The following is a 14,104-nucleotide window of genomic DNA, read 5'->3' on the forward strand; positions in this document are numbered from 1 at the left end:
CTGAGATTCCCGCGGACAGGCAGACGGGCATGGCTTGAACATCTCGGTTATTGATGCTGATCAAGAATATATATACTTTTTAGGTTCGGAAATGCTTCCTTCTGTCTGTTACATATATTCCCACAATTATATTTACAATATCCTTATTACCCGTTTTAATTGGGTTAAGTGTATAAAAATATTTAAGCAATTGACGTATTAGCAGCCATATTCTTACTAGCAAGATTTTTGATTTCAAAATAGCACACCAGTCAGTCTTAAGGAACTGTATTTTTTTTTTCAAAACATTAAATATCTGCGTATTTTGCATATATTTTTGACACGAAGGGTCAGTCATTGAGTATCCCAGCTATAACAATTTTAGGGCGACCCAGAAGCACAGATTTAAATACTTATAAGAAATGCATGAATTCTATATTCCCAAGTGTAATTCATTATTTAAAACATGCAAAAAGATTGTCTAAGTTAATATGTCTATTACTTCAGTTATTCATTTTAATGTATCAAATTTTTAATATAAATATACAAATATAGAGCAAATCCAGTTTCTATGAACACTCCTCTTGGCTTTTTCGGACACAGCGTGCCACTTTGCGCTTGAAATCAGTGTAAGATTCTCTCCATTCCTTGGCAGCATCAACATTTGCTGGGGATTCGTCGTTGGGATCCGCTAACATTGATATCACGGATATCAAAATAGTTTCCACTGTGTGCACCGGCAACCAACGCTCTGATGCTTTTTCGTAGCCCCATTTGTCATCTCCTGGTTCGTGCAAAATCGAAATGCACACATCTCCATTTTTTTCAATATTTGGATGCCAAATTTCCGTAACAAACTTCATTCGAGGTGGGCGCAGCGGGTACTCCTTTGGAAAGTATAAATGCGCTTTGAAGAATCCTCCTTCGCTGTTGATAAAGAACACAAAAAAGCTAATCAATAATATATACAAATAGTATTTCCCGGCCTTATCCGGTCCAAGCTTTTTGCTTTAAATTTAGACACGAATTTTCCACATATTTCGCCTTTAGTTGCTTTATTGTTTAATGCTTTATTGCTTTTGTGCAACTATATGTTCTGGCATATAGCCATAAAATAAATATATTTTTGACGAGTACGAAAGGTTGAGTCAAGTTATATTCGTCTTTTCGTTGATCTAGGACACAAGGAGAGCTACAAAGTTGTAATTTAAAATATATAAGATAATATATATTTAAAATTTAAAACAGAATTACAATTTTTATCGCTATCTCGTCCAATTTAAATATTTAATATAATTAAATATTACAATTAGAGGTGTTGCGGCGCAGGAGTGGTTGAATTTGAGTGTTGTGTATAAATTAATCTATAGGTAGCTGTATAAACATTATTTAATTCACATTTGGCTATATTTTGTGATTTCAAAAATTTGGGAGTTGAGCGCAAGGTGATTTATCTTTTTTGGCCATTGCTTGACAGCAATATTTTAAATTCAGTGTAAGGCTACTCGGGGATGACTAACGAAAAAGGTACATAAAACCGTTTTTCCCAAATTTGTTGTTGGTTGAAAAAATTAGACGGATATTTACCTAATTTAATCTATTTTATATAGAGGGTGGGTCAAGTTTATTCTTAATTCTTTTAATGGAAGAGTTCAAATACATAAGGGTAAAAATATTTGAGATAGTGTGAATATGGGAGCCTAGTATGGGTATTAGTATGGGTGTTTTAAAGTCAGTCATATCAATAAAAAATTTGTTTATGCGAACCAAACTAGCAACGGAGCACTCTGGAAATATTCTCTTAAACGATACAAAATAGTAGCATCAAAGCCGTTGTTGTTCATATTTATTTTTATGTACTATTTGTTTTAATACAAACATTTTTTTATTGCGGTTATTCATAGTTCACACATATATTTTGGACTGAAAGAATAATAGGTGTGATCTGTTAATTTAGTAATGGACATTGAAATTTCTTTAGTCGTGGCCCCTATTAAATTAAATAAATTAGAAAGCGTTAAATATAAGCCATTGATCTTGATAATTTTTTCTAATCTTCCAGGCATAGAATATCTTACTTCCGAGTAGTGAGTCTTACATTTTAATTTAATTTTTTTAAGTTTTATTGTATTGTAAATCTTTTCAGTTCAATAGAATCGCAGTCTCAGAATAGTCTTCACACTTTAAGGACATTTATGTCTTTATATTTTAAGTAAAAAGATATTTGCCGAAAAAAGATAAACAGAATTTTAGGATCGATTTTTATCCATTGATTGGGAACGGTGATCTAGACAGGCTCCTGGACTTAAATTCAAAAGACTTAAAGACCCTAGATTCGCATTCGTACATACGGAAATAATGTGTATATTAAATTGACTATTTTTGCTAATCTATAGTATATATAGTGATTGGGTTGGAGATGTCTCTTTATGGGCGTTACACATCTCGTTAAATGGGAAGATAACTTGATCAATAAAAAATTTGTTCAATTATTTTCTACCAACTATTTTTATGGCTTCTATATGATATTATACTCTTAATAGTTTTGACTTTAGAGGGCTTTAGATGGATTAAAATAAGCTGTAATCCACTGTATGCTTATGATGGGTACTGTGAATTTCATACAAGAATATGTTGCTAGGCAAAAGTAAAAGAAAATTAGTTGGAAATAAAAAACACAAAAATGGAAAAACCAAATATTATGCTGGGTGGGCTGCCAAAATGGTGTTAAAGAGCTCTGTGCCCCTGCTAAATAGTGCTGTACCCAGACCGGAGTCTAGGCTGAAGGTCAAAGAGGGTACCTGTAGACCTGTAGTCCTGTAGACCGACTATATCCGGCCCCCTTGCGATCGGCAAAGGTTCAATAGCTAGGTGTTCCGATGGTTGCTAAATCAAAAATCTAAGATTTTTTAGCAGATCCTACTAGCTGCAGCTGATTGCTAATATTGTTGGCCACGTGGAAGGGAACGATGAGGATATTTACCTATTAATAAACTCTAATAGTAAGCCAAACAGCTTACAGGCGACCAGATAGGTCTCCAGCAGCTTGTGATCAAAGCACTCAGTTCTTGTATTTTATTTCGAACGCCATTTGCATTGGATATGGTTAGGCTGTCCACCGCCCGCAGTTGTTAACTTATTAATTTTGCGTAAAGTGTCAAACGGTTCTGAATGTTGAAAGTGCATTGGTTTGCATAATCGATCTGATTTTCAAGGAACTTTTGCTGTTGTCGCTGCTGCTTAAAGAGACGCTGCAAGCCTAAAGCTTAATTTTGTAGTTGGTTCCCAAACAAATGCAAAGTGCCAGCTGTAACATAGTCCACAGATTGTTGTGGTTCAACACATTGAACGCCTGTTCGTGTTCATAGCTTGTGAACTATGTCCACCCACCTGCAAGGCAAACAAATGTTACGCACCTTCTATGGTCGGCAGTATGCTTATAGATTTATTGGTTACTTAGGGACCATATTCTTAGGGAATTTGGAGGTCGAGAACCTAATGCGAGCGTTCCAATTGGCGAGTGACGTTGTAATAAGCATCAGAATTAGGGATGGATTTTTGGAAAATCTCAATGGTCACCTTACTTGGGTCAGCTACCGGGTAGAACACCATTGTTAGATTCAATTACCGATAAAGCTTATTAAGGTAATTTTGGGTTCGCCCTGAGAGCGTCGGGAAGTACAATCAAAGTGCAAAGCGCAAAGTGATCGAATCGGCTTCAAAGAAATCTGGTGAGCAACACAACACACACATAACGTGAATACACGCACACAAGATACATATGTGAATACAAAATTTTCAATTCCTATTTGTCAACGCAACAAAACTAAAGAAATTATTTTTTCTTTGTCATAAAAAGCGAATGCAATGAATAACACATACACTCCGGTGGACTAATATAATTGGAAACCACTTTCTACAGTCGGACGAGTGACAAAGTAGAAATGAGGAATGAAAGAAAATTTAAAATACAACATAAAAAGTTCAAAAAAAAAAATTATGATTAAATCTTTTCTTCTAAACTACTTATTCGATATTCAGCTCGTGCATAAATATAAACGCACATTGATATTTTTGGTTTTCTCGCCGTCTTTTAAGCAATTGTTTACATTAAATATTAAATTACAATGATGCTTAGTTTTTATATCATGCTAAAGCTTTCATTAGAACCACATAATCGAATTCGCATTGCGAACTTAATTTTCGAACGCAAAAATTTTTTTTTCGAATGGCCATGACGGATACAAGGTCTACTAGAGGGATTTGAAATTTGTAGGCGAGAGTTATGTATGTATCAGTGTAAAAAAGAATATGTTTCACATCGTCTGCATACATAAGTACACGGGCATGTAATATATCAGAGGGGAGATCGTTTATAAAAAGAGTAAAGGGTAAAAGTCTTAGATGACTACCTTGACTAATACCAGAAGAAGTAAAGGAAGAAATGCCTTACTTAGTTCAGTGTAAATGACATCAGTTTGCATCACTTACCAAGAAATTAAATTCTAGCAAATTGGTCGTAGTTGACCGATTACTAATCAATGTTGAACAGGTGATACAACTAATTTGCATACATGCTGCAAGTTTGAAGTGATTATCTTTTCAAAATTTTCCACTATCCCGACAGTTTGGCAAAGCCCCCGTAATTTTTTAAATCAGACTTTTCACCTTTCTTGTGGAGACGAATGATATAAGATTCTTTTTTTCTTTGGAAAGTCCGAGGGTTCTAGGAAAAGATTAAAATGCTTAAGTAATAGACGAAGAAAGCACAAGCACTCCTTGAGTAGACAACTGAGAACTGTATGTTATAGTAGTCCGATATTAACAGGATTTCTCATATATATGGGGAGCATAGTAAAAATATTATTTAATTATTAATTAAATAATTAATAAATTATTAAATAATTAAATGCCGAATTTGGACAAGATAGCTTCATAATACATATTACTTTTTGACCGCTCGTTCCTATGGCAGCTATATGATATAATGGTATGTACATATGTACTGCGTGCAAAAGAAAGAGGGACTTCTGCAAAGTTTCATTAAGATAGCTTTAAAACTGAGAGCTTTGTTCGCATAGAAACAGACACACACATGGCTATATCGACTCGGCTGTTGAAACTGACCAAGAATAAATATGCTCTATGGGGTCGGAGATGTCTCCTATGCGTTCCACATATCACGATAAAATTATAATACCCTGCAATGGTATAAAAGTTAGCAAAGAGGTTAGCAAAATCAGAATTAATCTCGAGAGAAAAAAATGGCTAACCTAAAGATTTACGCTTCAAGTTTACAAAATTATAAAACTGTCTCGGATTTTGATCGAATTTTACTAAGAATTCAGTAAACAAGTAAGAGGTTCTAGTCGGGAGCTCCCGACTAGGGGATACCCTGAACCCTCTTCTTCCAACATCAAATGCATATATATTCTATTTTAGAAGCTGTATGTCAAGTTTGGTGACTATAGCTCTTATTATTTACCAAAGTTGCCCAAAACACAGGATATCGATATCGATTTTTATCGATTGCTTGGAAACGGAGTAACTAGGATCATCTACATCTAAAATTTCAAGTCTCTAGCTCTTATAAGTTCTGATATCCTTGCGTTCATAATTACGGACGGACGGACGGACAGACACACGGACATGGCTAGATCGACTCGGCTATTGATGCTGATCAAGAATATATATACTTTATGGGGTCGGAAATGCTTCCTTCTGCCTGTTACATACATTTGGATTTTGCACAAATACAATATACCCTTATACCCATTTTTAATGGGTTCAGGGTATAAAAATAAGTTCGATTTGGCTATAGAATATTTAACCAAATCGATACTTGACACAGACTTATTTAACTTTTTAAAATATTTAGACTTCATTTTTAAGGCTTGATGGAGTTGAGTTTTGAATAAAAATATCTAAAAGGGAGTTCAGGTTGTTATAAAAAAAAGATGATAGCAATATCCATATCAACTGAGTTATATAAAAGGACTAATCGGTTGCATGAATATGTTGATTAAGAAAGTAACAGTTTTGTATGCGAAAGCAATGGCGGGGCTTGTTGGTAGCTGGTGAATGAGAAATAAGAGAATTCCAATTGAACATTGCAACTTTGTAGGTTATATCTACATCTTCAGGAAGATATAAAGGAGGGTACTTGGAAGAAGTTTATGAACCAAACAGAAATTATGGTGCATAGAATTTATGCTGAAAACAAACAGTATAGTGTATCTGAGCTTAAAGTGGCTATAAGGCATGCTAATCAAGCATACAAATTTGTGGAGTTTACTCATCTTGGTATTTATATTGACATTGGTAATTGCGTAGCCGAAATAATGAACACTCTGTGTTACTTAACCGATCTTGATTTGTAAATTTGTAACAGTGGATTTATTTCTACTTGTATTTTCAAAAATACAATTGCATCTTTACGTTTATATATACGGACGGGGGACAGACACACAGAAATGACTAGATCGACTCGATTATTGATGCTGATCAAGAATATATGCACTTTATAGGGTCGGAGATGCTTCCTTTTGCCTGTTTCATAATTTTGCATAAATACATTATACACCTTTTTCCCATTTCGAATGGGTTCAGGGTATATAAATTATTTTTACGTATTATTAGCATTCGCGTGTGGCCCAATTTTCTTTCACGAAGCTTAAACTGAAAATATTGTCACAGAATTACCTCGAATTAAAAACGCTTGAAATTGAAATTTTTTTTAAATAATACATTACTTATATAAATCATTTATAGCTTGTACACAGTAGTACACGATTTAGCGATTCAACGTTCTGCGTAAAGGATTAATGATGTAGCTATTTACCGGCTTGTGTACATTATTGACAGGACTCGAATTTTGCGTTGGACCGTTTTAATTTTTTTTTTAAATAGATATATATCCAAATTTCCAAACAGAACGAATCAAAAATAAAGTAAGCAAACAAAATAAAAATATTGATTTTCAAGGGCAGCATGCCATTTTGATATGCTGGAGTTATATGTTTTTTATATTTTGTGATCAAATTAAGAACTATAGTCAATTGTACATAAGTATTAAATAAAATTTTTGGTAATGGAAAAGTTAGGGCCATTAAATGTGATTGCAAAAAATAAATCGATGCTCTCCTTGGAAGTGAAATGTATTTATTTTATTGCATGTAATATAAATATGTGTCCATTAATAAACCTACTAAAGCGTGTCTGGTGGTCCAATTATAAGGACTTCCCAACGGAATATATCATTTTCATCAATTAATCCAGCTGAGAAACCTTCTACAGGGTTTTTATTTAGTTCTGAAATGAAAGAAATGGTAAGTATTTTTTATATTAAATATATATGTATGTATATATATATATATCGTTTCTATATGTTTTAATAAAGGTTATAAACCAGTTTATCTTAAATATCAGTCTTAAATTATTTATCATTATCCAAAGACTATTATCTTAAAAGAAAGTAAAACATAAAACTTTTATTTATTTTTTTTTTTACAAATTCATTCAAATATAAAAATTGTTAATATCCTCCTTCATTAATTATATGTATCTATAAATAAAACTGGTAGCTGTTATTTGGAATGCAGGAGAAGGTGCGTGTTAAGGCGGGAGTTTGGGAAAGTCCACCCGCAATTATGTAAAAATTGCAAAGAACAGTTCTAAATTAATTTAGGAAATATTTTAAATTATTTAAAATCTTGTTCTTCGAGCAAATGAAAATTTGACATGTATTATAGCTTTCCAAATAGTATACACAGATTAAGCACCTTTAATTTTATAACTAACACGCACACAAAAAATGCTTTCTGCGAGGCGCTGATGGGCCAAATCCAAATATTGGACATATCCCAAGAAAACATCAACCTGCGAAAGGTGAGTTTGGTCACCTTGCAGGACACTATATAAGCGAACATGTGCAGTTAAACATAAACAACGAACAACACCTAGCTAATAGTACAAGCGCACAAACAAAAATGAACAAGAACACAAGAGTAAAGAAAACAATATTTAAATAATAAAAATGCACAGGCCACAAGCATGCACTCGCAATACATAAAAAAACCGGGAAGGCAGACAGATATAAATAAATAAATAAAACGCCGGTGTTTTATTAAAAAACACTTGTATTCGCTTTAAAAGGAGAACGAATGTTGAAGCCCTGCTGACGCAATCAGTACGGGAGAGTAATAGCCTCTGTCCACTGAACACCTTTCTCACACATTTCTGAAAATGTCACATATTTGCAAAATGTGTGAAATGCGCCCTGTGCATTTCCCCATTAAAAAAAAATATTCCACACATCTCTCGAAAAATGCACTTTTTTGAAAAATGTGTACATTCGCCCCGAACATTTCGTGTGTTTTGCGATGATTAATCGATAGAAAATCGAAGTTGTGAGAAATGGTAAATTATCGTAAACATAAACAGCTGATATATCAACGAAGGCAAGAGGCAACTTTATATAAGAAATTTAAAATTAAAATAATCCCACAGTTTTTAAAATTTAAGCATGGCAAAATCCCTTACCTTACTTCGAGAGCGCAATTTTTGAGTTTTGGAAGAAAAACTTTACGGCGCTTATGTAAATTAAAGAAAATCGATCAGCTGTTTATTTTAAAAAGTGGTACTTTCGCCACTCACATGTTACCGCAACGGGCGGAACGCCAATATGTGAAATTGGAAAATGTGACATTTCTTAAACCAGTGGACAGAGGCTATAAGACAGATGTCGCAATAGTCTGCGAGCCATTCAAGCTGATCGCTGAAAGTGGCTGAGCAGCGGAAAAGCGGCCATTCGGTCCCTCAAATAACCGCTTTATGAAGTCAGAGCAGCACACAACGGATTCGTAGGAACAAAAATTAATGGAATCACCATTTACAGTTGATGCGCACCCCCAATTTGGGAACTGTGGCGGTTCAGAAATATGCTGGAGGAAATATCAAAAGGCGCTCGAAACAGAGCTCCCCTCTATGAAGAGTTCGCGTAGTGTAGAGGCCGGTAGAGGCTCTATTAAAGGCCTGCTCAGCATCTTCATAAACGAACAACATAAGTCAGCAACGAACTTACATTCAGCGACTACCAAGTAGTACATCCAAGAGGAGAGGACGGAGAAATCAGTCCACAAATGAATAGATAACTGCCTAGATGAGGAAGCCTTGCCCAACGGACATGTACCAAGCAGTTAGCAGAAGACATATCGCGACAGCTTATGGAAAACATCTCGGATGCGTGCGACTTATCCATGCCCATAAGGAAGCCAAATAGAAGGGGAGCACTTTGCTACTCATGGAACAAGGATATCAGCGACCTAAGAATGGCCTGTCTACGTGCGAGAAGGCGCTCTCAATGAACCCGAGACCGCGCAGACTCTGCATTTAGGATGGAAGACCTGTGGGCACCCAAACGTGACCTCAAGATTAACATCAAGCAAAGCAAATCTTGCTACTTCTACCACTAGATGTCTACATGACGGAGTATTTTCTAAGCGTTGGCAACGACAGAAATTTATCTTTCTATCAAAATGGCACAAGCCAATCGAGGAAACTTCGGAATACAGGCCAATCTACCTATTGGGCACGGCGGGAAAGGTCCTAGAGGAGATCGTGTACAACTGACTACTGAGTGTCGTTAGGGAGAGAAAGAGGCACGATAAGCCAAAGACAATATTGATGACCCTCAATAATAATGGTTTAGTTTTTCGACGACTTGCGAATGATTTCTTCATTCTTCTCTTTTGGACAAGACACCGTCAAATGTCCCTTTAAATTTGGTGGTCTTCGTTCATAAACGACTCAAAGGGCGTGTACAAATTTATTTACTTCGCCCGCGTGCGTTGTGTTAAAAAGGGCAAAATTAAAGACCAAAAACGGCCAAATTATTGATATAATATAATTGTAAGAAATCACAGGTGTTTCTCAAGTTAATTGGGTACTGAAATTCGTAGTTCAATTTGTGCCAATTTCTGACCGATACAAGACTCATGTATTCGCCAAGTCAATTGTCCTCTTTTCAGCCCAACTAGAAACTATGTTTTAAATTCATTAATACTAAATTTGTCTTTGTGGATAATAAAAAATTAAGTAACCGAATATTAATATTGATTATTGCTGTTGCATTTGAGCCGACGAACTCTCGCTTGTATACGCAAGTAAACAACAAAGTTTAATACAAACGTTTTTCGCGATTTTTCCATACTTGCGGGTGGAATTTCCCGAAACCCCGTCTCAACGTGCACCTGCATCATATAAGGAAACTACAGTGAAAATTTAAGCTTCCTAGCTCTTACGGTTTAGGCTGTGTGTTGATCACCAATCAGTCAGTCAGTCAGCACAAACAGTTTTTATATAGAGATAACATATTTTCTGTCGGGAAACCTAAATTATTAATAGATATTCATTACTTCTAGGAAAATGATGATTAATACAAATTATAAAATTCGAAAACATAGTAAAACAGTTTTGCAGTACGCACCTACCCATTAATTTTAAATGTAACGTAGATTTTAGCTAACTGATTTCTGCAATGTGCTCAAATAGCGATACAATTTTGTATGTGTAAAACTGTTTGCCCTGATCATAAAGGCTAGGAAGCTGAAATTTGTACTTAAGTTATCTGATGTAACTGTGGTGCACACTAATACAGGGTTTTGGGACATTCCAACCGTAAGTGTGGAAAAAACTTTTGTGTGAAAATGTTTTGTTTAATATCCAAACGCCTTAAGCATACATCCTCGGTGGAAAACGCGATTGAAAGGTTACGTTTCGTCAGATAAACTTACTTTCAATGTCCCACATATTAAATTACTAAATAATTGTTTCAGCAAATTTGAAAATACCATGCGTTGAAAACAGCAGTATGGGAGTTTTTTGTTTACCCTCCGATCAGCTTTAAAATCATTTTCAAAAATCTAGGTGAAAAACGGGTAAACATTTTAGGGGGAAAAGTTGTGTCCGATATGCTTTAAACTTATTTTCAAAGCGCATCAAAATAATTGAATTAAAACGTGTTTCAGCGATTTTGGAATTTTTACTCGAAACTATGGAAATTTTTACGAAAATCTTCAGTATTTTTGTTTATAATTGGCTGTCAACTTATCTTCAATGATCTTTGTAAAAATTTCATTTATATTTGTTGGCAAAAACATCGTTGCTAAATGGAAAATACGGGTCAAAGCGTTAATAAACGAAAGTTTTTATTCTGCTTCAAGAATCTCGTCCAAAGACTCACATGGACGGAGGACGTCGATTCAAACGTTTGGTTCTTAATTCAATGGTACAAGATCGAACGGACAGATTAAAATTATTCACGTTCGGCTACTGGATAAAAAAGTTATATAGAGAATTTTGTGCACAAAACTTGTCATGGCCAGGCTATATACATATGTATATTTTAAATTACAGCTGTGGCTCAAATTGATGGGCAATACAAGTTGATTTAATATCTTGATTTATAGCTAAGTGGTGATAGCGGGAGATGGAAATAGCTATAACATGAAAGATACTTGATTTATACATATATGTATATGTATATACTATTCTAAAAGTTACGTCAAGTTTAGTGACTAACTACATACATACATACATAGGGACAGACAGACGGCTAGATCGACTTGGGTATTGACACTGAATAAGAATGTATGTACATATATCCTTTATGAAGTCGGAGTCGGCTTCCTTCTGCCTGTTATTTGCACAAACACATTTATACCCTTATGACCCATTTTTAATAGGTTAAACGCCAAATGCAGTGACAGCGGAAAAGCACTTATGTCTCAGAACGACGGATTCACACAGCCGTGCATGGTTATATCTTGCCAGATTGTTAATGTGAAGGTAGACAATACCATTGGTATTAAACATTTATCATATATTATATATATATAACAATTTGCAAGTAATATTATTTGGTTGAGGCATATACATACATATATGAATATATGTTTCTTAGGTGATCAAAAATATCTCGTTTGCCTATTACATATGCATGTTAAGATGAACAAGATGAATACGGGTTTGCTTATTCGTATGTACGTATTTATGTATTTACATATTTATGTATACAGATCATCAATTAAACCACTTCAAACATTTATAGATGTAAGTATGTATATATACCTAATATAATTAATTAATTATATATATATATAGACTACAGTACATATATATACTGATATACATTAATATTAGTCACAAAACGTATATACATACATATGTCACATTAAATGTCCATTATTCATCAGAAACCCTATTAAATATACCGGAGCCACTGTTGAATACATTCATATTTACATGTGCTCGTGTATGAGCACTATTGGTTAAGGTTAATAATGTTCACAACCAACAATAACAAAAATACTTAGTACTTAAAAAAAGGATACTACAGCCAAGACAAGACCTAATCTATATATATATTTATATATGTATATACACATATATGTATATAGATTTGTACAATATATTTAAATAGACATATGTATTTATATATATTTTCTCACATGCATGTGCTTAAGCATGCACATATGTAGAAATACTTGCAAATGGCGCTAATATCACTGATATTCCACCGTATGTATACACACACATTATTTCGTGTATACATTTATAGTTAAGCATGTGAAACGTACCTGCCAATTGTTTCTTCAATAGCAATGATGATTGAAGTTCAGACATATTTTAGTTTGTCTGAATTATTTAATTAAAATAATGCACTCTTAGGTTACACAAATTACTTATACGCGGTTAACTTTTAAGAAAAATTTATTTTTTGATACGAACGCCGATAATACACTTTTACTCATTCTTCACAAGGCAAGGAAAGTATTTAACTAGGGCAAAATGAAATGTATTTAGAACCACAAGATGATATATGAACTAGTTCAGGAAACGGTGGAAATGAAATATGTTTTAAGTTATAAGTTTCCACGCACTACATTCCGGAAATTACTACCTGCTTAAATGTTGGATATCACTGCCTTATGGGAGCACTGAACATGTGGCAACAGGAAAGCATCGTTATAATTTAAAATTTAATTAAATTTAATAATTTATTCGTATAAGGATTTATAAATTTTTACCGAAATACGGATATATGTTATTGCAATAGTCACTGACCATTTTAAATCAGATATTCAACCACATTAAATTAACTTATATATTATATATATACATCTATAGATATATCTTAGCAGGTATTGCCCGTCAAGGTCGCCTTCGTTTTTTTCGGGTTCAACACAAGCTCGAGCGCTTAGGCAGCAAGAGAGTAAGAAATACAAATGACTTGTGTGATAGAACGGCATCGCTGTATTTTTTTTATACTTTCGCACTTCAGGAAACTGCTTTGACTTACACCACTAACCATACAATGTATAGACATACCAAATGGCACTTTTAATCGAAACAAGAAAAATGGAAACGAGGCGACCCCAATGGTACCTGCGACCATTTTAGTGTGCCCAGACAGAGTAAGACTGCTGAGAGTGGCAGCCGAACGCCGGCCTCAAAAGCCGAACGTTCAGTAAGAAGCCGCATCTCTTGGTCTTTTCTTAAATTCTTCGACAAGCCGACGATGAATAACCCTTTCAGAAATACGACTTAGATATTTTTGTATTTTAAACAAAATAGGTCCCTACAGTAAACAGAAAATAAATTTAAATATTTTATTTAGGTCAATTTATTGTGTATTAAATAAAATTGTATCAAACTATTCTCATCATGCCTGACTGGACGAAGAAATACATGATAGAGCATTTAAATGTGAGTGCCTATTGCTACCACCGGCACACAATTGAAGAAATAACCTCTGGCTCGCGACAAACGCCGTGATCTACTTGTGCGCACATCCACACAACACAAACGTATGAACGTTTATAGATCTCGGGGTTTTGCGGGAAGCTATGCAGGGAGAAAGAGATGGATGCAAGTGCGCGAAGCAATGAGTGAGAGCGAGGCACATGCATACGCATATATGTTTTTGGGCTGTAAGGATTTAAAAATGGCTCACATACATATATTAAGAAAACGCATCACCCGTGACATTGGGCGCTGAGCGAGATGCGGCTTCTTACTGAACGTTCGGCTTTTGAGGTCGGCGTTCGGCTGCCACTGGGCACAC

At 34.6% G+C, this 14,104-nt stretch overlaps 1 protein-coding gene across 1 annotated transcript; it reads right to left on the reverse strand.

Moving 5' to 3' along the window:
* Nucleotides 1-473: 473 nt before the first annotated feature.
* Nucleotides 474-12,817, reverse strand: LOC6635250 (ubiquitin-conjugating enzyme E2 G1). The gene is made up of 3 exons (XM_002058722.4): nt 12,618-12,817; nt 7,188-7,290; nt 474-906 (listed from the first exon to the last, which is right to left on the reverse strand). The coding sequence occupies exons 1-3, from the start codon at nt 12,661-12,663 to the stop codon at nt 549-551; spliced, it is 507 nt and encodes a 168-aa protein (XP_002058758.1). The 5' UTR covers nt 12,664-12,817; the 3' UTR covers nt 474-548.
* Nucleotides 12,818-14,104: the final 1,287 nt, after the last annotated feature.

This window comes from Drosophila virilis, unplaced genomic scaffold, assembly GCF_030788295.1.
Source record: "Drosophila virilis strain 15010-1051.87 unplaced genomic scaffold, Dvir_AGI_RSII-ME tig00001170, whole genome shotgun sequence".
NCBI classification, from domain to species: Eukaryota; Metazoa; Arthropoda; class Insecta; order Diptera; family Drosophilidae; genus Drosophila; species Drosophila virilis.